Source organism: Zonotrichia albicollis, chromosome 5 (genome assembly GCF_047830755.1).
Source record: "Zonotrichia albicollis isolate bZonAlb1 chromosome 5, bZonAlb1.hap1, whole genome shotgun sequence".
NCBI classification, from domain to species: domain Eukaryota; kingdom Metazoa; phylum Chordata; class Aves; order Passeriformes; family Passerellidae; genus Zonotrichia; species Zonotrichia albicollis.
This window is the reverse complement of record NC_133823.1, coordinates 53223271-53250454: the sequence shown is the minus strand read 5'-3', so window position 1 is coordinate 53250454 and position 27184 is coordinate 53223271. Positions and strand designations below refer to the sequence as shown.

Here is a 27184-nt window from a genome sequence, read left to right as displayed (position 1 = left end):
ATAAGTTTGTCATCAAGGAAAAATGTCTGGTTATTCATGTGCAAAAAAACTTCTGGTAAAACCATGTTGTATTTATCTAATTTTCTCTTCTTAGCCTAGGATAAGGCACAAGAACAGCTAGGAATAATCCAGGGAACAGAGCCCTTTGTTTGCCTAGACCTTGTACTCTGCCTAAAGATATAGAGAAATATGTTTCATTTCTTGATTTTTATTGCTGTATGGGTTGCATAGAGAACTACATCTGGTGTTGTGCAGCATCACTACCCCTTACCAAAGCAAGATCCTTATATGGTGTGGAATTATAACATTTTTTCAGACATTTAAAAGGAGCTTTAAGCAAGATTCTACACAAATTGTGTAGTTAATTCAGGTAAAAGGAAAACAGTTTTACTTTGGTTAATACCACTGAAGCAAAGGAACTTGATTCTCTCCACCTTGAATATTTCCTATTCCCATAACAACTACCCTCTCCTGCACATGGATACCCAGTGCTACTATCAGGAGAGCAAAGAAGTAAATTTTTCCTCATGTTCAACTCTTCAAAACCAGCAATATTCTCACAAGAATGGCAATAGAAGTGTAAGGCTAATATTCACCATTGGTAAAGTCTCCTTGCAAATTCTCAGTAAATATCACAAGTAATGAATATATTAGCAATAACCTAGTGACTGTAAAGAGTGCCTTTCATGCTGGATTTGCTTGACTGTGTTCAGTTAAAATTTCAATCATATTCAAAGTGTGAAAATTAAATAGTCAAAAAGAATAATTTAGAAAAGAGCTGACTCAGGAGAGATATTACCACTATCAAACAGGAATAATGTATTTGCCTACATTGTGGTGGAAGATACAGAGGAAAGGATAAGAAACAAAGTGTTAGAAGCTAGAAGCTGGTCCTGCCAAGTGATATGGCAGTTGTGTTTGATTATTTGGGGCTTAAAAAATCAACTTTGCTACAGTTACTTTTAGAAATAAGTATTCTGAACTTTTAAAGAGCTTGTTTTTGCTTTTGGTGTACATGACTTTACATTTAAGGTAAATATGTATTTCCACTGAGCACCCTGAAGGTGCAGAGCAGGAGCACCCCTCTGTGGAGCTCACTGTGACAGCTGTGCCTCAGCAGTGTGGTCCTGTCTGTGGGGAATGAGGCACAGGCTTGGCTTATTCTCCATGGCCGGAGCCTGATTCACTGTAGTGCTTTTTTATCTACTTCAGGGAAGTGCTCAAGTCCCACTTCCCTGCCTGAGCCACCAGGCTTTGTTCTGCTGCAGTACCAGAGCTGCTGCAGAGCTCAATGGAAATCTTATGTACTAGAGAATATAGCATCCATCCTCTGGAGTTAAACTTCCAATTTGAAGTTGTAATTTAAAATTGATTTCTACCTCTCCTCTGCAGAAAAGCCTTCAGGTTAAATGAAGGATTTAAAATTGTTGGTGAGTGTCAGAAAACATCATTATTAAATGGCCAGCTGCTGCAAAGACTTGTACTAAAAGCCTAAAACCCAGATAAAGAGCCTAAGAAAAATGCCTGAAATTGGTATGGATTCAGGTAGCTAAATTCTGAGCATAATGGCTGAGTTTATGTATAAGTGCAGTGAAAGGTGAAGAACCATAAAGTGACATAGGGAAAAATGACAAACAAGAGTTTTACTTGGAACCAATTTAAAGCAATGGTTAGATGTCAAAGTGAGTCAGATTGAGAACAGAGCATTCAGTGTCCAGTTATTGTCAGTGATCTGATGGTGCTCATCATCCTGCTGGCACACAGCTGTGATGCACAGTGCCTGATGCAGCCACAGAGCTGCTGCACAACACTCAGATCATGAGGATAATAACACACTCTTTTCTAACTACTTGTTTCACAAGATGCAGCCCTAAAGAACAGTTAAATAAAGGGTTGGAACCTAAATACCTTCTGTTAGAGAGAGCAGCAAACATCATGTGGGATCAATATTTCTGCTGGATTTTTATTTGTTCATGGAAGTTCTGAGGTGTGTTACATTGCATTTTCTTTTTTCCATTGCAAAGATGAATATTCCAGTTCCCTTTAGAATTGAATTGGATAAGAATACCAAAATGTGGTGTAAAAACTGCTCAAAGGCAGTTCTGTTGAAAACCACAGCTGTCAAAGGCATTATTTTATGCTGAATATCAATATTTTGGATAGATTAGATACAGACCACTGGATTTTTTAATACTTTGTTTTATGACCGTGTTGAATTTTATACAATTTTAGTTTGCATTTATTGAACTTTAGACAGGAATTCATCATTATGTGAAGTGAAAAACACTTCAGAAACCCTAATACCAGTGTCTGTACAATCACAGAGCAAAATAGATCACTGTTGAGCTTACACTTATAGCATAATACACTTACAGCATAATATGAGACAGTGGGAGAATATAGACAAAATGGAGAGCACAGAGCAATGTGATCATCTCAGGTAGCCACAGTGGTACCAAGTGCCAAACTGTTGTTCACAGTTTACATGGTCTGTGTCCAAGGAGGTTCAGAAGGAATATTGTGATATTGCAATCACCATCTTCCCAGCCTGGGCTTTGGTACACTGCACACAAATAAAATGTGCACCTCTTCCGGCACTAAATGATAATTGGAGGTGAAGTTTAATACTATATCAGTTTTACCTTTTTTACAGGGAGCTCCAAAGGTGAATCTGGCACTATCATCTTAGCTTCTTGCTGTCTCAAATGAGCTGCATCTCTGTTCCATTTGAATATCCTAAAAAGGTTGTGCAACATCAGATTTACATCACACTGTCAGGATTAGAGCAAAGATCCTTTCCAGGGACAGCTAAAGTATTTGTCAATTGTAGTTAACTTTACATCATCCAGATTCAACAAAATCTCTGCCAGCAATATCTTAGAGATGGTCCAGATAAATTTTCAAGATCCTTCCTAACAATATTTACTGCATTTCCAAGATTTAGTTCTTCACTGGAAACATCTTTGTCAGCACCTCCATCCTAAACTACATTTCCAAGGTTTAGTTCTTCAATGGAGACATCCTTGTCAGCACCTCCATCTTAAACAAAGGCACCACGGAAATTGTTGCTGCTGCATTTGTAGACTTCCAAAATTTGCAGAAGTGGTTGGCATGACCTAACTCTAAGAGTGTGAAGGGATTTCTTGTTGGCTTGTGGTGAGGAAGTGCTCAGGAGAGATAACATTTACTCTTGCTGTGTTATGTGGTGTGCCTGGATATCAAGATAGGCTCTCTGTGAATAAGTAAGTATAAATAATTCAAAGTTAACCAAGCATTGAGCAAGGTAAACTTAGAGACTTCTCTTCAAGATCAAGGAAAAATTTGTGAAATAAACTCAGAAAACAGATTATTGTCTCAATCTCAACACCATTGCTTTTACAATCCCTCCTTCACAAATTCAGCCATTGTCTCCCATGCCTGTCCACAGCTGTTGCTTGAAGTGAAAAGGCTTTGCTCCCTCAGGTGTGCTGTTGTTGTTTTCTGTGCCAAAGAGCAGACTTTCAGAGAGCTGGGCTCTGAAGGACTGGAAAAGCTGAACGGTGGAAGAGGTATCAATCTGAGAAGTAAATTTTTGGTTGTATCCCAGGACAAATGGTTTTCAAATGTACAGAGATATTAAACTGACTCTACTGCTCAATACTGGTTTCACTTCCAGTAGAGTTCAAAAGATCTGACAGCTTCCCATAGAACAAGGGGGAACAGATCTACCTCATCCCACCTGGCAGCAGTGGGACAGGCACTGAGCCCTGGACATGAAAGTGAAGGAGTTCCTTGATGTGGATCTGTGAATGTGGGTTACAAGGCCAGCAGTACCTGCTAGGGGGTTTTTGTGAACCTGGGGTACCACACTGTCCAATTAATGAAGTTCAGCCTAGAATCAAATGTTGTACCTGACTGAATTAGAAAATCTTTGGGAAATAAACATGGTAAGGAATTATGGTCTTGTTCATAGATCCTCAGAGAACTGCCTCACCAGAACTGTCTTTGTACAGTACTTTCTGAATGTGTGCATCAATCCAAAGAAGGCAGGGTTTTGTTGGCCAAGCACAAGACTCACTCTTTTCTGCATTTCTCATTAAAAAAGCAAGTTTGAGAAGGCAGAAGCTGAAATCATCCTGAAGCAAAACCTGGTGGGCAGTGACACCTGTGACTAAACACTGAAGGGTGGGATAGAGGAAAGAATGTCAAGTTATTTTGGTGGTTTCACAACATTTTGACTTAGCCAGAGTGAGCTGATGGGAAAGGTGTGGAAGAGAAAAGGTTGCTACTGAGATCAATCAATACAAAGTAAAAATTCTTAGACAGTATTTAATTAAAAAGGAAAACTTCCAGTTCAGTCTGGTGGAGGAGCTCCACAGCATCCTGTCAGGGTAAAACATGTGAGGGGAAGGAGCAAGAGGTGCAGGATACCCACCAAACCCAGCAGGAAAAGCCTGGATTTTTTGGAGGGGGAAGAGCAGCAGTAGTAAGCAGTGTGCACATCAAGGGTGTTTTATCTCTCTTGAGCACAGTTCCACTTAGTTTCATGAGCCAGTTAAATTGATTACCTTGAATGACATTACTTACTGCCTAATGTAGGCCTATGCTGAGCTGTTGCCTAATTTGCTGTTGTACTTTTGAACACTGTGTATGTAAGCTTCCCTGCAACAGGAAAAAGATGATTATGATATAAACATGAAAAACTGAATAGATCAATAAAAATTATTTTCTTAACTAAATCATATTCTGAGTTTCCTTGGACTCAATCAAAATCCAGCATGAGTGGCAAATACAGGGTCTTAGAAAAAACTAACAGACAAATGTCTTTTTTTTTCCCCCTGTGGTTAAAGAAGAACAAAATTGGTTTGCTTTCTAGGGTCCAGTGTCTAATACACTAAATGTTTTGAAGAATAACACTGGTTTTTATTTGGCTGCACTTGATCCCAGGAAACTATTTTCTTTATCAGAAATGTGTGTTCAAACCACACTGTATCTGCAGATGAGCACTGGTGGGGCCCAAGATGCCTCCACCTTCTCAGTACAAGAGGATGTTGAGCATAAATATGTTCATCAGGACTTAGAACTGATTCTCTTAATGCAGTATTTGATGGAACATCCTTGTATTTCATTTTAGAGCCTTAGAAATTAACATGATACTGTTTAAATTTTACAGTACATGTATACAGTACAGTTTTATAGTTAGGCCAAAATAGACTATTTATATGCTACAATATAGTACTGTACCTTTATAAAACACACATTTCTGGAGGAAAGAGGAGAGAAAGAAGGCATCTGTTCATTGTGAGTACTACCAGGCTTTCCCATTCAGATTCCTCACTTACTAAAATCTGGCAAATAGAATGAAAGCACTGCCTGGGACGTGTGTTCAGCTTGTCCTCAAGAAAACCTGAATGTTATACATTGGTCTGTTCCCTTAGGCAGTGAGCATTCACCTCAAATATCCATCAACAAGGGGATGAGGAGGGTTGTACTTTGTATCACAGAAATGAGGCCTTCTTTCCTTTTGCTCCTAAATAAGTTATTTTCCACTCCAATAATTAGAAGGCTTATTTACATGCAGCTCTCATATGCTCAGTTTGACCTCATCTTTAACTCCTTAATTTCCACTTTGATTCTCATCAACCTGTATTTTAATAAGGAAATGAAACAGTCTGAATGGAAAGGTTAGGATTTGTGAAGTAATTGGACAGGTCTGGTTTTAATCACTGGAAATTGGAACTCTGCAAAAAGGTGTTTGTAAAAGTGTTCTTAGTTCATCACCTCCCTTCTAAAGACTATCAGAATTCTGTATTTTCCAACCTGGCAAGGAAAGCTTACAGGAGATTGGGGCCTTATGGACATGGGTTAGTGATGGACTTGGCAGTGTTAAGTTTATAGTTGGGCTTAAAGATCTTAAATGCCTTTTTCAACATAAAAAGTATTGTATTTGGTTTCAGTTTATTTTACTGGCAGTCAGTACCTCAAGGTTCTTCTTCTAGTTTTGCATATGATTTATTTCTGCTACAACTAATGGAAGATTCTTTGTAATCAGTTTCTCTCCCGCGCCCTGTTTCTATGATTGCTATCACAGGTCTTGACACAAAAGTATCAAACATTGCAATGCTTTTGTTCTTAGAAATGTTGTATTGTATTTTCTGATATGGGTATTCAGTACAATGTAGACACCTAAGTTTCATTCTTCCTGTAATTAAGGCAGAGATATTTTCCTTTTAATTTGAAGGATGCTTCTTAGAAAGCTTTACCAGGGTTGGTGGCAGCTTATTTAAACAGGTTTTTGAGGCTCTAATGATAACTGAACATGGTTGATGAATCTGAAATTTATTTCCCAAGTTTTATATTCTCATAAGTATTTTCATTATAATATCACAACATAATATGAAATTTTCTGTTTTATACTTTGTTAAACTTTTTCTATTTTGGTCTATTTTGAAAAAGGCTTGTTTAGATATATTCATGAAAGCTACCCTACAGTTTGTTTATCTGACTCAAAATATGAATAAATCAGTGCTTTTAACTTATATCTGGTAATATTTTATTGATTTTGTGTTATTCCCACCTTCTTTCTAATTTTCTTTCTTTTCTTTTCTTGTTCTTTAAGAACTAAATATCAATTCTAGTTCTTTAAAATTTAGAAACATTTAGATAAGTTCTACGCCTGATGTATTTTTCTGCTCTGTCATTTTTTTGCTTGGTATGATCCTGAATAAAATAGAGCAGTGATTTCATCATTCTATTGTTGACACTGTTCTGTGTAAGAAGGACTAAGTTGTATTTAGTAAGGTAAATACAGTACAAGGCAACCTGCTGCAGTGGACAAAAAATACTTTCCTTCTATTTCCTATTTTTGCAGCGATAAGGGAACGCCTTCTGTTCCTTATTTAAGATATAAAAATGCAAACTGAGTTAATCCTTCCAGTAATTATAATTTCCTTTTGAGATTGTTCCACCTCCCTTGCTGAGCAATGAGAACTGCTCTTAGCTCCCTTGTTAGAACAAAGATGCAATATAATCACAAAATCACTGTCAGCCTCCTGAGTGTCCTTCACACCTTTCTGAAACTATCTTCCATTTCCCCTGGACTGCTTTCACATTATGTTAGGAAGATTGATTTTTTACCTTTTGGGGTGAGGTTTAGATAAATCTCTTTCCAAGCTGTAAAGCCTGCAAATGCTTTTGGGGCAATACCGCATCTTAAGGACTATGAACTGCTACACAGAGCTTGAAGTCAAACAACAAGAGATCATCAAAAGATCACTTTGAGAAGAAGGAAAAGTCATTCTCTGAAGCCCAGATCATATTAGATTGTTTTAGCATGTGAAAACTACAGAAATACAATCTTATGTGTGGGGAATTGCTGTAAAACCAAGTTAGCTTTTATTGAGATTGGTTTGGACATAACACGAGGAACAGATTTGCCAGAAGTTTTATGCAGATTCATGAGATTCTTCTGTGCCCAGCCTTTTCATGTGATTTTTCAGTAAACGAATGCCAATTATGCCCTTATTGCCACATGTTTTCCTGCCCAGTGAGATGCCTTTGAGAACTCTTGCTCAAGTTTTTGAGCTAAGTTATTAAACTAGAGGTTTCTTATATGGGGCAAATAATAATACCAGCTGAAAGGCACTTTAGAAAGAGAAATATATTTTTAGTGTGAAATTCTCCATAAAAATCTCAGTATTGAAAGACTTTCTGCAAGGATTTATTGACCTTTATTGAACAAAATTGTCAGCACTAAGTGCTGTGCAATTTTGCTGGAAAGGAGTCATAGTGTAGTTAATACTTGCTGTCGATCCAAATGTTCAGCAGGGCAATAATTTTTCTTTTTCTTTTGGATTTAGTGAGCTCTCTGTTGATAACAGGGGAAGAGAGCAGCTACAGTAAAGTTGCCTGGGCAGCTTCAAAATAGCAAAACAAACTTATTTACAACCATCCAGTCTATTTTGTCCTTTTTTTCCTTTTTTATTTTAAATCATAGTTTGGGAAAAGGACTGGGCATCAGGTTCACAGGTGTTGGCTGTGGCTGTGGGAGGCAGCACATCCAGGTAGAGGCAAAATCCAGCTGTTGCTGGGATAACATCTGCTCTCTGAATGGCTTCCACAAGGCTTTTCTGAGAGTGAGGAGAGGTTCTGTTATTTCTGAGAGTGAGGAGAGGTTCTGTCTGCTGTTTAGAAAGGATTGAGTAGGGTGTGGCCGTGCGGAGACACCTTGTTTTCAGTGGTTTCAAGCACTTAGGCTGAGTGCTGCCTTGACTTCAGCTCCTTGACGCTCCCGAGCCAGGAGCCGTCGGTCTGTCCCAGAGGTGTCACAGTCATGGATTCTAAAATGCCATAGCAGAAAGCAGCCCTTTCACTGTTGTAGCTGTCCATTTCAGAGAAAAGATTGTGGCATTCATGTTTCTCACTTGTGAGATGCAGAGAATTTTAAGTGCTTCCCTGAGCGTACAAATACTTGCGAGTCACTGCAGGCTGCTGTCAGCCCTCTAACCTTCCTCTGCTGGTAGTGCATACACATCCTGTGACCCACAGACATATGTGGATCAATGACATCCTGGATTTTTGAATGACAGGATGTCCTGGATATTGTAAAAATCTGCCTGAAGCACTGCATTCCAATTTGGAAAAGAAGAATACACTCCAGCAGATCACCCAAAAAATATTGCTGGCAACTGTTGTATACAACATGTTTCTTCTAGTCTTTAATGATATGATTTCCAGTCCTTTTCACAACCTGTAAATAAAAAAAAAAAAGCCGTGATATATATTTTTTTGCTATGTTGTAAGTTTTCCATTCTGTACTGTGAAGAAGCCAAGGTTGTTTAATGTTATTTTCATAGATAACCAGAAGAAGCTCTGATATATGATTTGCCATTTTATTCTAGTTAAGAAAATATAATATAAACACACATATATTTTAGAGGCTATCTCTCTCTCTCCCTCTTTTTCTCTATATACACAGAGGTTTTTTTTATATACTTTACTCTCATCAAAACAAACCCAGTGTATGCAGTAGGGAACTGTAGAACTGAGTCACCAATATTCATTATTTTCATCTAACATCTATAATTAAACTCATTTGAGGTTCTATTTCTGTGATTATACAGAACTGGTATGGCACATTTAGTGCCACTGAATGTTTTAGGCACTAAGCCTTCTGCTACATTGAGCAATTTTATCCTCTGCAGCTCACTATTTGTTTGTGCTTTGCACCTAATAACTTCTGTAGTTAAAATTAGAACTTGTGTTCTTTACATTAATATCTGTCAGCTCCCCAACCTGCTTGCCAAGTGAATAGTTTTATTTTTGCCTGTTGTGAGATGATATGAGGTAAATCTAAGTTGTAGCTTAGAGGCTAATGACCTGCTGTTAATGCCAACACCCAGCCATAACCTGGGAATTGTGGCTGGTCTGAAGTCCTCCTCCTCTCCTCAGTCACCTCTGTACCAGCTGACCTGAGGGGGATTTGGTTTGTTTCCCAAGTGTATCTATGTTTGCTTCGCTTGAAGTCTTTAATATTTCACTTCAGTTGTGGTTTTAATCTCAGATGGCAACAAAATACCACACACCTCCTTGCTCACTCTGCCCCCCTTCCCAGCTGGATAGAGAGGAGAATCAGAATAAGGTAAAACGCGTGGGTTGAAGTAAGAATATAACTGAAATAAAGTAAATTATAATAATGATTATAGCAATAATAATAAACAACACTATAATAGATACAAAGAAGAAAATTAACTCTATTCCAGCTGAAACAAGGACAACTCCTAATCTTAGCAGTGGGTAGATAAGATAAAGTGCCTGCTTTCTTTATTCATATTTACTCTTTTCTGCAGTGAACAGTCCTATCAGCTTTGGTGTAATTGCTTGTGGAGTGTAAATAAGCATATTTATAAATAACTTGTAAATAAATGTACAAGGATTTCCCAGAGGTAAAAAGCACAATGATGAGAAAATAAATCATCAGCACCAAGTATAAAAACTTCTACAGTTAGATGGTCATTTTATGTAGTCAGCCCATTTTTTTCAGTGTTCATAGAAAAATTACCCATTCCATCATCAAATATTCATCTATAAACACTGAGATGAAGAAATATGTCTTGCACTGAAATGATGGAAGTTTTTATTAATTAAATATAGCTGTTATAATCGGTTTTTCCCCCTACCCTTTCTAACCACCCTGAATAGAACCAACCACAAAAAAGTGATGTATACAAAGTTGTTAATGATTATTAATAGGGCAGGATATCACTTCATCTGAAGCTGGAAAAATTGATCATATTTGATCAACAATAATTTAGTCTGGAGCATGTAGGTAAAAAAAAACCTTTTGTGAGACCTGCTTTCTTCCAAAATGGCAGAGAAGGTGGAGTGATTCTTATGCAAGTAGATGATTCACACAGAGAAATATTATGAAACCTAGCTAGAATCAAAAAGAAGCCTCTTCCTGGCTCCAGATAACTCTAAAAATCAGAACTGCCAAGATGAGTTCAGGTCAGTGCCTTTACAACCTCAGAGGCTGCGATTTGAGGTTCCATCTCTAAAATGGATTTTATTTTTCTAAGAAATATAACTTGGCTTGAAACACTTGGAACACCTACGAATAAAATGCAACTTGGGCACTGAAGTACATAGTGAAAGTCATTTAACTGCAGATGATGGATAACTAAGGGTAGGCTAACAGATAGAATTGATGGAGGAGGTCAGCCCTCTTAAAAGTGTGCTGTGTCTTTTATTTAAACAGTCAATAGAAATCTGGCCAGTTTAAGAGGTGTCTAGTGTCTGCTGGACTCTGAGGTGCTATTTTGTGGTCAGCCAGTAATGGAATACTTGAAATTTTCTTTAATTTTGCTCTACTGGAGATTGGTCCTTCAATGTACTCACTAGGTGTGCTGTGTATTTAATGAAATACTGTTTTTTTCCATGATGAGGAGCAGTTTTCCTGTTCACAATCCCCATTGTACCCACATCTAAGGCTGTGTAACCCCACTGCCTGCAGCTGGATGCCCAGGCTGTGGCTGGGATGTGCCACAGCAGTGGAGCAGGCAGGGACACCCCAGACACGCTTCTGCTGCCAGCTAGAACTGGTGTCATTTATTTGAAGCGATGGTGATGGTTTTGGTTTAAAACCACCAAATGGGAAGCAATCCCAATTGAAATGGGAATAATTCTGCTCTTTAGTGTCCTTTCCCACCCCAAGTGTTTAATTTGTAGTTCTGGTTAAAAATAGAAGAGATAATTTTTCAATATTCAGCTCTGGAGAGAGACTCCTCATGTCTTGGGTTCTGAATTCATAAGAGAAAGAGAACGGCTCCTACTGTCTCTAGGTGTTTGAGTAAAATCTTCTTCACATGGGTCCCCAACCTCCCATTAACATAGCACCAAGACTCATTTTATCTGCAAGAACAATTCCTTCAGAGGCACTGCCCTGAGGAGCTGAGAGCAAAGAGGTTTATTCACTTCCTCTGGCATGTTTGGGATTACAGAGACCTTTGCATGGATAAGATTGATGGATGTCTCACTGAGGATTTTGTTGTTAACTTAATTTAAAGAATTTTCCTTCACCTGGGGATCACTCTGATAAATTTTATTGCAGGAGAAAACAGTTTGGTACACTGATATTTGACATTTTATTCCCATAGCAACTTCCCTCAGAGAGCCTTCCAGTTCAGTTATTAATGAGGTTATTTTCATAGAAACTCTGAGGGAGGTGAATATTCCCACTTTCCAGCTGAAAAAGATGCTTCATAGTCCATTATGTGTATCCTGATCTCACAGGGAAGTCTATTACAGTAAAGTGAAATTTAGATTTTCTATATTGTAGCAATACATTTTCTCAAGGAGTATCTTTTCTGCTGCTTATAGCTGTCAACCTGTTTCTCCTTGCAATGATTTCAGAGATTGTTTTTGTCAGCTCATCCATAAGAGAACAACACGGTCGATCAGAATCTCTCTTTTCTCAACAAAAGGGTGCTGTGTTTTATCACTTAACAGAGGTCTTATATTTTATGTTGGAGCAGCTCCTGAAACTTTTCTCCTTAGTGTCAATGTCTTTTGAACGAGCTATGAAAAGCATGGAGACTCTCATAGGCTTCCCTGCTATTCAGTAGCTGTGATAAGGGCCAGGACATCAATCCAGCTGGTCCTTGATGACTTCTGATGTTTCCAGTGGTGCTGCTAAATTAACTGCTTTTCTGCACCAAATCTCTCTCCTGTCACAAAACAGAACTGTTTTGATGGCAGCAAAAAGGGATCTTTAATTCACACTTTCACTGATATAAAAAATAATTCACTGACCTGTGGGTTTATAATAGCAAAATTTTGTAGATTGCTGGCTATAGTAGGATACATGGATGAGAAGTTCCAATTACTTTCCATTGAGCCAAATGAGTCAATGAAAAGAAACCTTTCTACTGGAAAATAGGTTACCTGAATGCTATATGCTAACAGAACACAGAAGCAGCCAAAACAGCTCTGTTATGACAAACTAACCTCTGGTCATACTGAAGATTTGACACTGCTTGAGTAAATCCTGTTTGTTTCTGTGTGACAGTGAGGTCAGGGCTATGGACTCTGTTAGCCAATGCATCAAACCTTATTATAACCTAATAATTCCAGTTATTCATGTCACTTAGCTTCAGTGCCAGCCTAAATATAGAGAGAATCATGTTCTTTCATCGAATCATAGAATGGTGTGGCCATTTTCACTTGACCAGCTCCAGGGACCAGTCACACTGGATCCTGTGCACAAGTGAACATACCTGCCATGCTGTGTGCTGATTTCAACTACTAGCAAATCTTTTCTGACTTCAGAAAAGTGTTAACTAGGCTCTGGTCATTTCCAGACATCAATATCAGTTATTTAGCAAAGGTGAGTATTGTTACCTTATTTCAGTCCAGAGGAACATCCGACCTCTTATGATATTTTTCATAGCACTGAGTTATACACCAATATGTAAAATCCCTGATCAGCTGCTACAGGCTTTTCACAACAATCTAGTGCTATTTGCTCTTTGTTGAAAAAGAGTCATAGATTTGGTACTCAAATTCCTTTTGCTTTTCTGTTAAATCTAATAGTAAAAGCCTATGTGTTTGAAGTCCAATTGTTATGGGGTTTTTTTAGCTCAATTTATGGGTGTTTAACCAGACATCATAGCAGAAGATAATGAGATGTTGAAAAGGTCTGCTTTAAAATTACATTTCTGAAGGATTACAGCAAACTGACCCACACAATCAAGATCATCTGGGCTGACAGCCTATCACAAACATTCAAATTCTCATTCTCCATGGTATCACATTGTCAGACTGATCAGATCAGTGACCCTCCACCTCCACGGGCATGGAAGTAATATTAAAAGAGTGTTATTAGTGGTTGCCCTGCACAGGGTCAGCTCTGCACAGATCTCTCTTCTTAGTCACAGTCTGAGTCTTTCCCACTTTGTGCCTTCACTATGTGCTAGTTCCATCCCTTTGTGAACTTGCCTTTCAATTGATGACGTCCTGGGACAGGAATTATTATAAATTTAATTGATTTCTTGCAGTGTTATCCTCCATTCATGCTTGCCACTGTTATATTTTATCTCTTTTTCCTTTTTAAGCCATCTCAGCAGCTGCTGGTTTAAATCTGAAGTATTTGTCAAGGGAGCTTCACCTTGGTAATTGCCTGCACCATTAGTCATCATCAGGATTTCTGAAGATCCTGCATTATCCCAAAAAAAAGACAACTAAAACACATCATTGTTTGTGCTAATTTTTTTGCAGCTGACATCATCAGTGGTGACGTTACACAGACAGTCATTCTTCCCTGTTTTGTACTGCACTGCTAATGAGGACATGCTATGAATTTAAGCTTGAGTCCTACTAGATGGTCCAGATTACTTTTAGCCATGATAATACATATTTCATGTTCCTTATATCTTCTGCCAAGCTCTGACAGCAATATTTGACCTTCTTTTTGTTGTTGTTTATTAATAAGAAACAATTTAAAATTCATTAATTATTAACTTTGCCATCAAATAATAGCAATTGAACTTCATATTAGCTTAAATTTTTCTCGCATAGGATGTTTACTACCATTCTTCCTTATTTCCAGAAAACTAATTGGTTGGCTTCCTGGAATTGCCATCAAAGTCAAAAGACATGCTCAGCAGATAGCTTTAAACTTGTCTTTATTGCCTGTGCTCACTTATGAGTGAGGGAGAATTGGTGTCAGGGTGTATTAACATGGCAGGGATCAGAGTTTGATCTCTACTTTGATATAAAGCAATTCCTGTTAAAGTAAAATACACAAATTCTGTACTGATAGGCATTATAACTTCCCTGTGAAGGTGACCTTTCATTTCACTGCCCTTGCAGCCAGACTTGTAACCAAAGCAGCATCACAGGTGTGTCACAGGGAGTCACAATCAGCTTAATCTAGTCCAAACACCCATCCTGCCATCAAAAGGGATGTGCTTGTGCTCTGCTCTGTTCCTGCTGCTGCAGCATGCCAGACATGGTGTCTCTCTGACTGCCTCATTTTCTTGTCAGCTTTTCAAAGAACAAGTCTTTTCCTGGATGATTGTGTGCTCTCATCATAGCATCACGTGAAAAGGTTCATAAAAAGGGTTAAAATACAGTGGGTGAAGCGGACTGTGAGAGATCTTTGGTGTGGTGTAGGGCCTGAAGCACATGTTTCTGATGGTGGGAAATATAAATATTTTCTACTTCTCCTCATTTCAGGCTGTATGAAAATAGAAGTCTTTCCTGTGAAAAGCCAAAAGCAAATAGAAAAGGAGAATTTCTTCAAATGTTCTCATTTTAGAAAAAAAAAAGATCAAAAATGCGCTCACTCTAAATGGACACAGCAGTAATAGTGAAACAGAAATCATCATGAGTCAATAGTCAGAAATTTTTCATTTCAGCTGAGATCAGTGAAGATCATTTGATTTTGTAGTTCTTTCTATTCCTTCTCCAATAAAAAAAGATGAAAATGGAAACAAGGCACAAAGCAAAATTATGAGAAAGACTCCAAAACTAGGTAACTTTCTGTTTGCTTTCATTGGAGCTGAAGTCACTCATAGGGACAGAACTTTCATATTACTTTGTGTCCTTCAGACTGAGATTATTTATTTATAATAATAGTTTTTTTCCCTCACCTCCTTCTGGATTTGCTCACACAAACCATCACAAGCAAGAATTGGCTTTTCATTTTCTCTATTTTCCCCCCAGCCACCTGAGAATCCTGCTGTATGCCTCTGAAACAGAGTAACCTGTCTGAAGATGGAGGCAGTGCACTAAAATCTCCATTGAGGAATTGTTCGGGTAAAAACTTGGTCTAGTTTTAAAGAGGCATAAAGATAAAAAAAAAAAAAAAAACTTAATTTTTTAATCTATTTCTCCCAAGAAACACCATGGGAGAGAGATGCAGACACAAGAACTCTTCTGATCAGTACAACTAATCTTTGCCAGTAAACACCTATTTGTGCTCAATCCTTCAGAAAGAACAGCTAATTTCATCCAATTTGTGCTAAAATTCTTGTGGAGCAAAGCAGCAGCTAAACATCCTCACACCTTCCACAGAACAAGAAACTTTGGTTTTTCCACAGGATAATGATAACAGCAGCCCCTCGAGTCACTGGTGCTGCTGGTGAATCCTTTACTGGGCTACCATGGGGCAACCTGTCAGTAGATTTTAGGCAAAAACTGATTATTGTGTTCTTAGACCAAAACCCATCAATGCAGGATGATCCCATCATGGTGAATAATGTGCTCTGACTCCATGGTTTCAGTAGGCTGAAGAAATGCTTTGTTAGATGTATTATATCAGACTGATACTATACCAGAACTGTACTAAAGAGATCCTAGACAAAACCCCGTGACTGTCTGGGGACAGCCACAACCCAGCTCTGACCCAACTGGCCAGTGAATCCAAACAAGGCTCACCTTCGGTAAACAATCCCCATAACACATTCCACATGTGCCAAACAACAGCAGCAGCAAGCACAGATAATTGTTTTCTCTTCTCCCTCTGTGCTGCCTGCCCCAGGAAAAATCCTGGGAGAGAGAATTATGTCTCTCTCTGTTCAGAGAATGTGATACCACAAAATCCTACTGCAGTTTACAGCTGTAAGGCTCTGTCCTGACTCCAGTGACTGGACAGACAAATCCCTCCCAGTGGCTCACAGAGGTTGGCACCCACATCCCTGAAAGCAGCAGATGTCCTTTCTTGATTTTTGGTTTGGTGGTAGACCTCCAGTTTCCCACTCAAGGTCTGGAGATTGTGGGGTGGCACTCAGGAGTTTCAGTTTAAACTTCCTTCAGAGAAAAGCTGTAACAATTTGCAGTCTGTTCTACTTTGTCCAAGGAGCAAACTTTGTTTTACAGGCTTCAGGTAGCTGCCTTATACATTTTTCAGTATAGATGTATTTAATGGCAGTATCATTTTAATTTGGCTTATTGGCTTATTTAATAAGCAGCTCTGGAAAGACATTTTCATTTGATCCTAGGTTCAAACAGGTTCTTGTTTACCAAAGACTCACAGTTTCCTTATGAATGCAAAATCTCATCTTATCTTTTTTTTTTTTTTGAGCTTTTACAGAATAGCAGTAGAAATACAATTATGTTCTTTTACAGAGTTAAAAAGGAAGAAGAGTTTCAAGAATCAGTACTTAGATCTTTTTTACTTAGCAGCTTGGTTACTTTCAAATGCTAATTTTCTTTAGAATTGCAGTTTTACTTCTGGTTGTGGCAACACATGCCTGTTCTGTAACAGTGTAAATTATTAGCTGATTCACCAAATTCTTCCAGTCTGTTTTTATAGCATTTTGAAAAATGGAAGGCTCTTTTAGTTCTTTCCAGTATTCATTTTAACTAACACATTCAGAAAATTTCCCAGCCATTTAGGGAAAACCCCACTCATTTTAATGATGCGATGTGAGGTGGATTTCACTAATTACAGTGTAGAACCCCATGATGCTGGCACTGCTTTGGATGAACAAAACATGCATGGTCTAAATATTCTGTGAATTTTATCAAATGTGTACTAAATTGCATGTGAAGTACTGCCTTGTAGGAGGATTGACATAAGGAAATCAGAATGTCTGTAATGCATCACAGCAGATGTTCTTTAGCCCACTCTTTTATCTATGGTATCAGCTATTTATTTATAGAATATAGAAATAAGAGAGGTATAAATAGAATCACATTTCTGCTTTTCCAACACCCCGTTACTGAGATTTTCTCCCCATTTTAATAAGGGAAAAGGTTACTTCTCCTATGTCTTATTTGAAATGTGACATAGATGGAAGATAAGAAGAACCCTGTCATCCTGTTTTCTTTTTTCCTTTGAATCTGACTTTTCCTCTGAAAACAATTTTAATGGATAATTGAACTTGTTGCCAAATTAAAATGCTGTTACTTTCCCAGATAAAAATTAAGCCTTATGTTGGGAAAATAAAACTGGTTTTGAAAGCTTGAATGGAATTCAAGTTTACCTTTTCAGATCTCCTTCTGGCCCAGTTCAAAGCTGGACTACATTTCTGTGATGTGACACCTCTTCAAAGGCGCTGGGATCTGATCCTTGTATCCCTTGTGCAGATCCAGAGTTCACAGCTCCAGAGCCCAGCACCGCCAGCCAGGACAGCAAACCCAGGCCAGGCACAGGACAGCTCTGACAGGGACAGGCAGTCCAGCCACACAGCCCAGCCTGCAGGTGCAAAATACAGAAATGAACTGTTGTGAAAAAGCCACTTTCATTTCAGAGCTCTTGGCTGATCCAAAGTCTTTTGACAGTACAGAAATGTTTCACTTCCACTGAAGAAAGCGAAGTATGCAAACATGATCAGACCAAAATGCATTGTACAGTTCAAAACAAAATTAGCTGAATTCTAAATAAAATTTGGTTTGCATACAAAGATCTAAAATTCTTTCTAATTGCAAATAAATTCTGAATAATTCTAAAACATATTAACATAATTTATATTGAGACTGAAACACTTGTTAATCATGAAGAATTGAGACATTGTAATGCAATTTAAATACAAAGGCCCTAAATATGATTGGAAACATCATGATTCATCATTAGTGAGATAAAACCCGCTCTGAAACTTCTTTTTCATTATGTATCTCTATCTAACTAGTAAGTTTCCCAGTCAAATAATGTATAGCAATGCCCTATTTTACTCAGAAACCTGTGGAGCTATGCAGATTTGTACTCTTTATTCACTTCAAAGGCATGCCTGGCTTTATCATTCTGTCAGCAGAAATTCATTTCTTCCTTTATTTAAGCAGAGTCTTTCTTCACTAATGCACTTATCATGAACAGAGCATGATGGGATGTGACTCCTCATGACTGCCCAAACCATTTTATCATCCTTAATTTAATTTTTAGTCTCTGTTCATGTTTCTCCTATCTATGTTCATTCAAGCACGGGATTTTATTAGCAGTATTGAATATGTATGTCTGCATATACTTGGTTACTCATCCTATGTGTTTTGTGTGGAAGGACAGCAACAATTTTAACAAGATCTGATAGCTGCTAGGATCTACTGAGGTTCTGTCAGCCCAGCCTCTGGCTCTCCCTGGAAAAGGCTGGAGCATCTGAAAAGCAGACAGACATGGAAAGAGTACTGCAGAACTAGTTTGAGATCCTGTCAGCAGAGTTATCCAGTGAGTCCCAGGTCAAACCATGCAGGCCAAATCTAGAAGGACATTTGGTTTAGTTATTATTCTGTTTTCCTGATTCACAGAACAGGAAGCATTAATCCACCCCAAAACAGACCTGCAAGACAGGGGTGAGACTTAAATAAAAATCTATTTTCTTGGCTAATGGCCACATCATATCTCCTTGTTTCTATTTTCTCTTGAGATCAGTGAGAATGAATCTCAATGTGTTGAAAAGCTCATTGTGTTAAAAACATGGCTTTACTGTACACCTCCTAAAGCCCTTAGTGCTCATGTCTGGTTTTGGCTACTCCCAGACAGTCCAAATAAATCAGTAGGACTCAACCAGGGAAGGAGAGTCTGAATTTAGCTTATCAAGTTCTTCCAGAAAGGCCCCTACTTCATTTTTCATTCTGCAAAGCATGTGCATGCCAGTGCTTTGGCCACATTCAGTTGGATATTTTCTCTAGGGGAAACAAAGTTCTTTCAGGTAATGGTTATTGTGTATTTGGACTAATCACATATACATACAATAAATAGTCCTCAGGTGCAGTGAGAAAACAGATATCAGCTCTACATATTGCCTCTTTAGCTAAATGTAATTTACACTTGAACAAATATTGTACAACATGATAATATTTTGAACAGTAAAACTGCAAGTGAAAGGGTGAAAATCTTATATTCCTTTGTAAGATCATAAATCAAACACATAATACATAATGGCGTGTTGCTGATGTAACTTTGGGGTTTTTTTGGTTCCAGAAAATATAGTATTTGTGAATAAGGCAGCAGAGGTGAATGCATACACTTCATTGTTTTATTATGTATATATCATTATGTATATAGTGCTGATTTAAAAAAAGAATAGGCATTTCCACTAAAACTATGCAATGTTTTTGCAGTGTGGTTATAAAAAAACAAGTCTGTGATGTGAATATTTTCTCCAAAGTATACTTTATCCTCAGGGAGGAGTGGAGAAAGAAATAAGTATTTTATCTTTCACTAGGAAGTTTGATACCAAATACCTACACCACCAGGGCTTGTGCAGTTTGGAGGACATGCATGAGAAGATGTGAAGTGGAGCTGGGTTCTGTTCTCAGCTCTGCCACAGCCTCATGTGTGGGGTTTGAATCAATCCTCTGATCTCTGTATCTCTGCTTCCATGGTGGTGTAGACTCCTCACACTAAAAATGGTTTTCAGTCTTCATGGTGCTTTTATGAAGCACTATCACCTGAATTGGCTTTCACTGCTCTCCCAATTACTTGTGTGTCTGAGCTCTAAGGTGCTTTCCATACCTAATTTTACAGCTGCCTGGAGATGTAATAATTCAGTTTTCCACAGACAGCAGCAGAAGATTGTGGAGCACTCACCTAAGGTCACAGGAGAAGACTGTGGCAGCAGAGATGCTCTTGCGTATAACTCAGTCACAAACCACAGCACCATGCTTCCAGATATTCCTGAGAGTTTTTGAGTACACTAATATGTTTGACCAACTATCTAAAATGGTTAGGACCACATTTTTTTGCTTTTCATGGCAAGCAGGATGAAACCTTTAATTCAGTTGTGAATCCTGTTGCCATCATCTGGCTCTTATGTGCTCAAGATCAAACTACAGGAAAATGCTCTACATGGGGCTAATTTGAAAATATCTAATATTCTAATCCAGGTAAAGTATACTTGCATTAATAGTCATTAATAGAGAGTGGAATTTGTGCAAAGGGATGAATTGAAGGTTTATTTGAGTATGACTAAATGGAAAGAAACAAAATAAATTATTTATATGTATATATACAACACATTGCTGAAATTACCAGGCATCCATTGCTCTAATACAATAGCATGAAACAGGTGTCAAAAATGCTGATCTGTTTTCTCTCTTAGTTAGCAAAATATCTGGTTTATTCCATATTCCCTCTTAGTTTTGAATCAAAAATGGTGACGTTTTAAAGGATGAAGGTGGGAGATGAGGGAGGGGAAATTATAATACTTGATTTTTCCAAACTGATGGAAATCAAAGAAACTGGAAAGAAACTCTCCCATGGTGTTGTTAATAAGTTTAACCACAGGTTTACTTGCATGAAAATTACCTGAAGACAATAGAAACAAATTTTGTTTTCTGAAAATAGTTCATATTCCTATACTCTAATTCTAAGACAATTATATTACCAAAGTATGGTAATAAAATGAAAGAAGTGCTCAAAGAGTTGGAAAATATTTTTTTTTCTCCGTAAAAGAAAGTATTCTCTTGAGAATTGAAGTATTTTCTCTTGAGTAAAGGAAGCTATTTTCAAAAGAGTAATAGTCATATTACTGACACTGAAGAAAATGTCCTTCTGCCAGCCATACCATTATCTCAGTGGGGCTTTGCACTAGAAAAATGTCATTAGCTACAACACCAGGCACCACAAGAACAAGACATGCCATGTTTTGGAGGACAAGAATTTAATACTCCTGATGTCCTTGTTGCACAGAGGAAATGGCAGTGTTTGAACTTGATATTTTCAACATTGGAAAATGACAGAGGTCATGATGAGCTGTAATTCTTCTCAGAGTAAATGGTGATATTTTGGCATTGAATTTTCACCAGAAAAGACACAAAAAGCACATACAGAACATGAAAAAAAAAATTGAGATGAACAAAATTAGCCCAAAATTTTGAGAGAGTGAGATTAAGAACCTCTGAGGAAAACAGCTGGGCTGTATGGCTAATGTAGTACGAAGGTGGCAGTGAACTCAGCTCAACCTTTCACTGTTATCAGGGAGGTGCTGCTCTGTCCTAGATGGGAATATTGCTTGAAGCACCTTAGTTTTAGTCAGTGAATTTGGTATTAGTCTCAGCTGCAAAGTAGCCCACTTTTTACTCTGTCCTAATATTCCAAAGGAAGAACTTCCTCAGTTTGAGAATCTGCAATGTTTGGAGTATGTTTGAATGATCAAAAGAGACTGAATTGTCTCTCTTCAGTGAATTATCCCTTTCCAGAGAGCCAGAGTGGCTGCAAGCCTTGCTCATTTAGATGCAGGCTCAGGCATGTTTACATATTTCCTCAGTAATTTAAAATTGGCTTTATTTTCTCCTGCAATCATGCATTACAATAATTGTACCTTAATTTTAATAAGGCTCATGGTACTGTTAGTTATAGAAAAAAATTGGGTTTTTTAAATGAAGATATGAAAATGTAACATCTCACTTTCTACTCAAGTTAAACATAGAAATTAAGAAAATTTGATCAATTGTTGCATCTATGATTTTTAACCACTTATTTAGTTTACTAGTAATCCATCTTCAACTCCATGTTCCAGTGCTTCATTTGATAATATCATTTGTATGGAAGTCAAATTTCCAAATAATCTAATTTAAAAATTAAGTTGTTCTAGTCATTCAGAGCAATAAACACGGGAAAGATGAAGTGCAGAGAAGAAGTTGTTATGAGGACAATAAAAAATATCCTTTACATAGCTACAGATAAATGCTTAATCTTAGTTTTACAAAAACAAAATCATTCTTCAAATTGATGTATTTCAAAACATGTCAGATTTCAGAATATAATATAGTCAAGTATTACTGAAATGTGACTTGTCTCAAATTGAGATAATTACAGACTGATTCTACAATTTCTCACTTGTTTTGGCAACTGGACTCAGCTGAATGACAGCAAGGTAAAGAACAAATTCAAAATAAGCTTTTTTAAGGAACATTCATGTTAAATCTTTAGCAAAATAAGCAGAAACATGAGAAAGTTTGAAAACAGAGGAGTGACACAAAAACCCCCAGCATGCTGAGCTGAACTTTTAGGATTATTTTTTTCCCATCAAAGAAATTAATGAGATTAACATGTTGTTTAGGATATTTTCTACACTGTGTTGAATTCCTATCTAAATTAAAGGTCATCTTAGACAGCCCAGTCATGCATTTGGGAGGGAGGAGTGGTAGGCACAGGATTTAAATGGATGTTAGTTTGTGTGGAAGGGGGCTTTGCTAAACTGACTATCTTGTTCATCTGACCAGTACTGGCCAGCAAGAACTAGAAGGGATTTTACACTGTAAATCTCTCAGCAGAGACCCCAGCTGCAGGTTGCTGGCAGCAATCCTGCCTCTCAAACATCTGGGCAGCCCCAACTCTCACAGGATTCAGCTCAAAATTTTATTCCAAATTTCCAGTTTCCAAGCGGGTTATAAATCCTTTCCAAGGTTACATGTTTTTATTTCAGTATCCGAATTCTAAATCTGCTTTATTCACCATCTTTGTTTCCTGCAGAACAGAGTCTGCTGCTCTCAGCCCTGTCAGTTCTGGGCTTGATTTGTCTCCAGCAATTACCAGGAAGGTGGTTGCTATGCTGCACTAATGAAAGGAGCAACCATGTTTCCTTAAAGGCAGTATAAGCAAGCATAAATAAACAAATTCTTTGTGGTGTTAATAGTGTAAATGAGATATTATTGCAACAGAGCAAGTAAGATGTTAACCCATTTTAGAGGCTTGATAGCTATCAACCTTTCAACTTTCTATGCAGAGCTTAGCTTGAGATGGATAACTCTTTTCGGTAAATAATTATATTATGAGTTTTATAGAATTTTCTCCTTCATCTTGATGTGTCACATTTTTGTTGTGTTCCCTCTTGTTACCACATTTTTGGGTGGACTTGGCCAAGATTGCGCAGAGGGACTGTGGCTGCCCCATCCCTGGAGAGCTCAAGGCCAGGTTGGATGGGGCTTTGAGAAACTGCTCCAGGAAAAGTGGCCATGCCCAGGGCAGGAGGGTTGGAATGAAATAATCTTTAAGGTCCCTTCCAACCCAAACCATTGTATGGTTCTATGATCTTTCCAGTGATAGTCTGTCTCCACAATTTTGCTAGTTACTGTTACATCTATGACAAGTGCATAGATGAAAGTCCGTGGCCAAAGCCAGGAGCATAAATTTTAATTAAAAAAAATCCTGTTATGTTGCACTGAACCTTGTCTTCTCTGGTTCACTGAATTTAGCTCTAAGTGTGATTTTTTTTGAGAAGTGACTGTAAAAACTGTATCACACATTGTTGTGTTTGTATTTCAGTGACTTTGCATCAATTTTGTTCAGGATGTTAGAATTTTTTTAAAAACACCGGATATACCAATGAAGATTTGAAGGTCATGCTGTGTTTAAACTCATGTAACACTAATAAAAATGGCATTTCTGAGAAGTGAAATCTCATTCACCCTACCAGCAAAGCACTTCAGTGTCTAGAGCAGGCTGTGCTGTCAGATTTTCCTGAAGTGCAAGTAAATCCATTCCACTTCCAACCTAAAATGCAATCTCTCAAAACAAACTTATGCTAAAATTATGAAATAGTCTTACAATATTAGCATTATGTATTGCGTTAAGGTGGGAAAGTTTGGTGATCATACTACCTCATCATGGGACAAACTTCCATCACTGTAACAAAATATAGGAATTATCCTGAACAGTGATAATATAAAAATACTAACCATATGTCATTACATATCTGTAGGTAGAGGGTGTTACTTACTTGAATTATTCAGTGTCCTTTTAATAGGTCTCAATATTTCTGGAAAATGCTGAGCGGTAATTGCTACTGGCTGCAAAATGCAACATATTTTAAAGCAAACTTCTTCTTTGCTAGCTATTAAGTATGTTTCGTGTTTTAAGAGGAAAAATGGAATACCACATTGTAAAAAGACATTAGTTGGACACGCTGTAATTTCTTTTCCTATCTGATGTCTGATTCTGACTTAGCACACTACAAACTATTTTCCTTTTCTTCTCTCCTTTATTTTGCAGTTAACTTTGACCACTTTCAAATATTGCGGGCTATTGGGAAAGGGAGTTTTGGAAAGGTAAGAATCAACTTATTTTTAGCAGTTAAATGTCTAATAGGGAATACCTTTGTGTTTTGCTGGCTTGATTATGGTAAAAGAACATAGGTTTTGTAGCCTTTTCCTTCTTAAGGACATCTGACCACCAGTATGAACTGTTTCTTCATTAAATTATTTCTATTATAATCTATTTGCTAAAATTATTTGAGCAAAAGTTATTATAATAATTAATTATCCCAAATGGAGATGACAGAATTTAGAAATCTCTCCTGGAATCAAAAATCAACAAAAAGGTAGGAGCAGACTACTTCTTTAGACAGTCCACCAAAGTGATCTTGTTCTTAACTCCCTGAGCTTATTTGTGTCTTTAAAATAATTGCAGTATTTTAAAGGTATTTTACATAGAATAAATCCTCTTGGCACTGTGTAAACTGACATACAATATAATTATGATCCCCGAGTAAATGTTTGTTCAATTCAACAGGATTTTTCTGAAACAGAGAAGATTAATGGTTTGTTTACACTTGAGTAGACAACATTTCTTTCCTATAAATAGTGATTATAACAAGGTTTTACATTTATAATACAAAGCCACCTAGCCACATATAATACAAATACAAAGCCACAAAGTCAGAGAAAATACTATTTAAAAAACTATTAGAAATCATTTCTCACAGGAATAGATCTGAGGGTGAAATATGACTGATAGTTGATCAGGTGACTGATGGAACAACAGCTGTCTAAATCTTGATTTCAATGATTCCTGAGTAAATGCCAGGTCAGTGCTGGTGAGGCACTTCTGTAGCCATGCATTAAGAACACACAAAGGATTTTGCTGGTTCTTGGCCTCCATGCAGAACAATGACTTTAATTTTAGAGAGGCCAGAAATACTTCTTGCAGAACAGCATGGTCCCTCATGGCACAGTCCTTATTCAATTCAGTAGTTTTCAGCAGAAACTGTCTTTGAGGTCAATAGGAGTATATCCTGCTCGGGCAAAAAAGTGCTTATAAACTCCTTAAAATCAGGGCAGCAGAGATCTGTGATTGTTTATTATCACAGTACAGAGGTGGAATACTAAGTCAAACTAAATGAAGGTCAAGAGTGCAAGTTATATACAGGAAAAAATGTTAAAGACATATCCCAATCATGTTGACCCTCACAAAGGAAAAGCTACTAAACCAGAGTTCAGCATTTTTAGTTTCAAATTGCCTACTTCTGAGTTCACTTGGCAAATTTTTAATATACAAATAAAATTGTTTTGTCAGAATTTCTAACTTGGCTTCTTCCAATGTACATGGAATCACTAGTAACTGGAATACGCTAAGCATAACTAGTGTAAAGTACTTCCACAAACAACAACAAAAAAAAATCAAACAAACAAACAAGCAATTTCCTGGTATTTATGAAGACCAAAGCATAAGCAAAGAGCTGCCTTCACCTGCTTTGCAAAGCAAGGTTACTGAAGCCAGAAAGGATAAAGGCTCCTTTTAGAGTACCTGCACCTCACTCGGGTACTACTGATCCCGCCCTGTGTGTACCCCTTTGGGAGTGCAGCAGACAGTGCACCAGCTCTGTGCCAGGTGTGTCTGCACAGGTAATGCCCCAGGCAGGCCTGCATGTGCCCAGCAGTGTGGGAACTCCATGTGCTCCATGACTGGCCACACACATTCTGCCACAGCTTGCCCATCACTTGGCTTGGACAAAAGAACAGCCAGCTCACACAGAACCCGTGGCTGAGATGGTCCTGGCAGGCTCAGACCTCACCTCCTTCATCTGCCCCTAAAAAGGGGAACCTGAGCTCTCGAAGGACACCTTTGGAATGACCAAAGGTGCTCTTTGTTTCCAGAAAAAAGAGCATGCTGGTGGTTTCTCTTCTCTTCTCTTCTCTTCTCTTCTCTTCTCTTCTCTTCTCTTCTCTTCTCTTCTCTTCTCTTCTCTTCTCTTCTCTTCTCTTCTCTTCTCTTCTCTTCTCTTCTCTTCTCTTCTCTTCTCTTCTCTTCTCTTCTCTTCTCTTCTCTTCTCTTCTCTTCTCTTCTCTTCTCTTCTCTTCTCTTCTCTTCTCTTCTCTTCTCTTCTCTCTCCACAAACCTTTTCTACCCTCCTCAAAACTGCTGTGGTGTATCTTTTCCTGAAAAATATTCAGCAGTGTCTAGGAGACAGCACCTGCTGTTAAGGTGTTCCTAAGAAGGATTGGGTGCAGAGGCAGCAGCTGGAAGCAGGTGGCCACTTAGAAAAGACAAGAACTTGAGATACAAAGCATTTGGTACCAAATGGCCTAGGAGTTCCTGTGACAGGAAATGTTGTGACTGTGGATTGAAAAGGCCAAAGGCAAGGCAGGGAGCTGATTTCTGACACCAGCTGTGGGGACAGATCCCAGGTGCCGAGGCAGCCAGCCCCAGTGGAGCAGCTGAGGTGCTGAGCATCACCTTGAGCTCTGTGCACATGAGTGAGCTGAGCAGCACAGAGGCTCTGCCATACCAGAATCCTCCTGCAGCAATACTCTGCTCAGGTTGCTGCGGCAACCAGAGTAATTTAAGAAATATTGAGAGAGAGAGACACAGGGATATTGTACCAAGAGCAATAAAATAAAAAAAATAGAGCATGTCTTAAAACATCCTATTTCTCTCAGAAAACAGAAAAGGCCACAGAGGAGCCATAAAGGAAGCAGGCAGTTTAGGAAAGCGTGGCACTGAACATGGTGTTATACACTGCAAGATGCTAAAGCACAGCAGACCCCG

At 38.1% G+C, this 27184-nt stretch overlaps 1 protein-coding gene across 4 annotated transcripts in view; it reads left to right on the top strand.

The window, feature by feature from the left end:
• STK32B (serine/threonine kinase 32B) overlaps window positions 1-27184 on the top strand; it is a 163349-nt gene that overhangs the window by 4662 nt on the left and 131503 nt on the right. For all 4 annotated transcript variants that reach the window (XM_074541751.1, XM_074541750.1, XM_074541752.1 and 1 more), the window contains exon 2: window positions 24410-24465. In XM_074541751.1, coding sequence (XP_074397852.1) covers window positions 24410-24465 — 56 coding nt within the window. The remainder of the gene's footprint in view (window positions 1-24409; window positions 24466-27184) is intronic.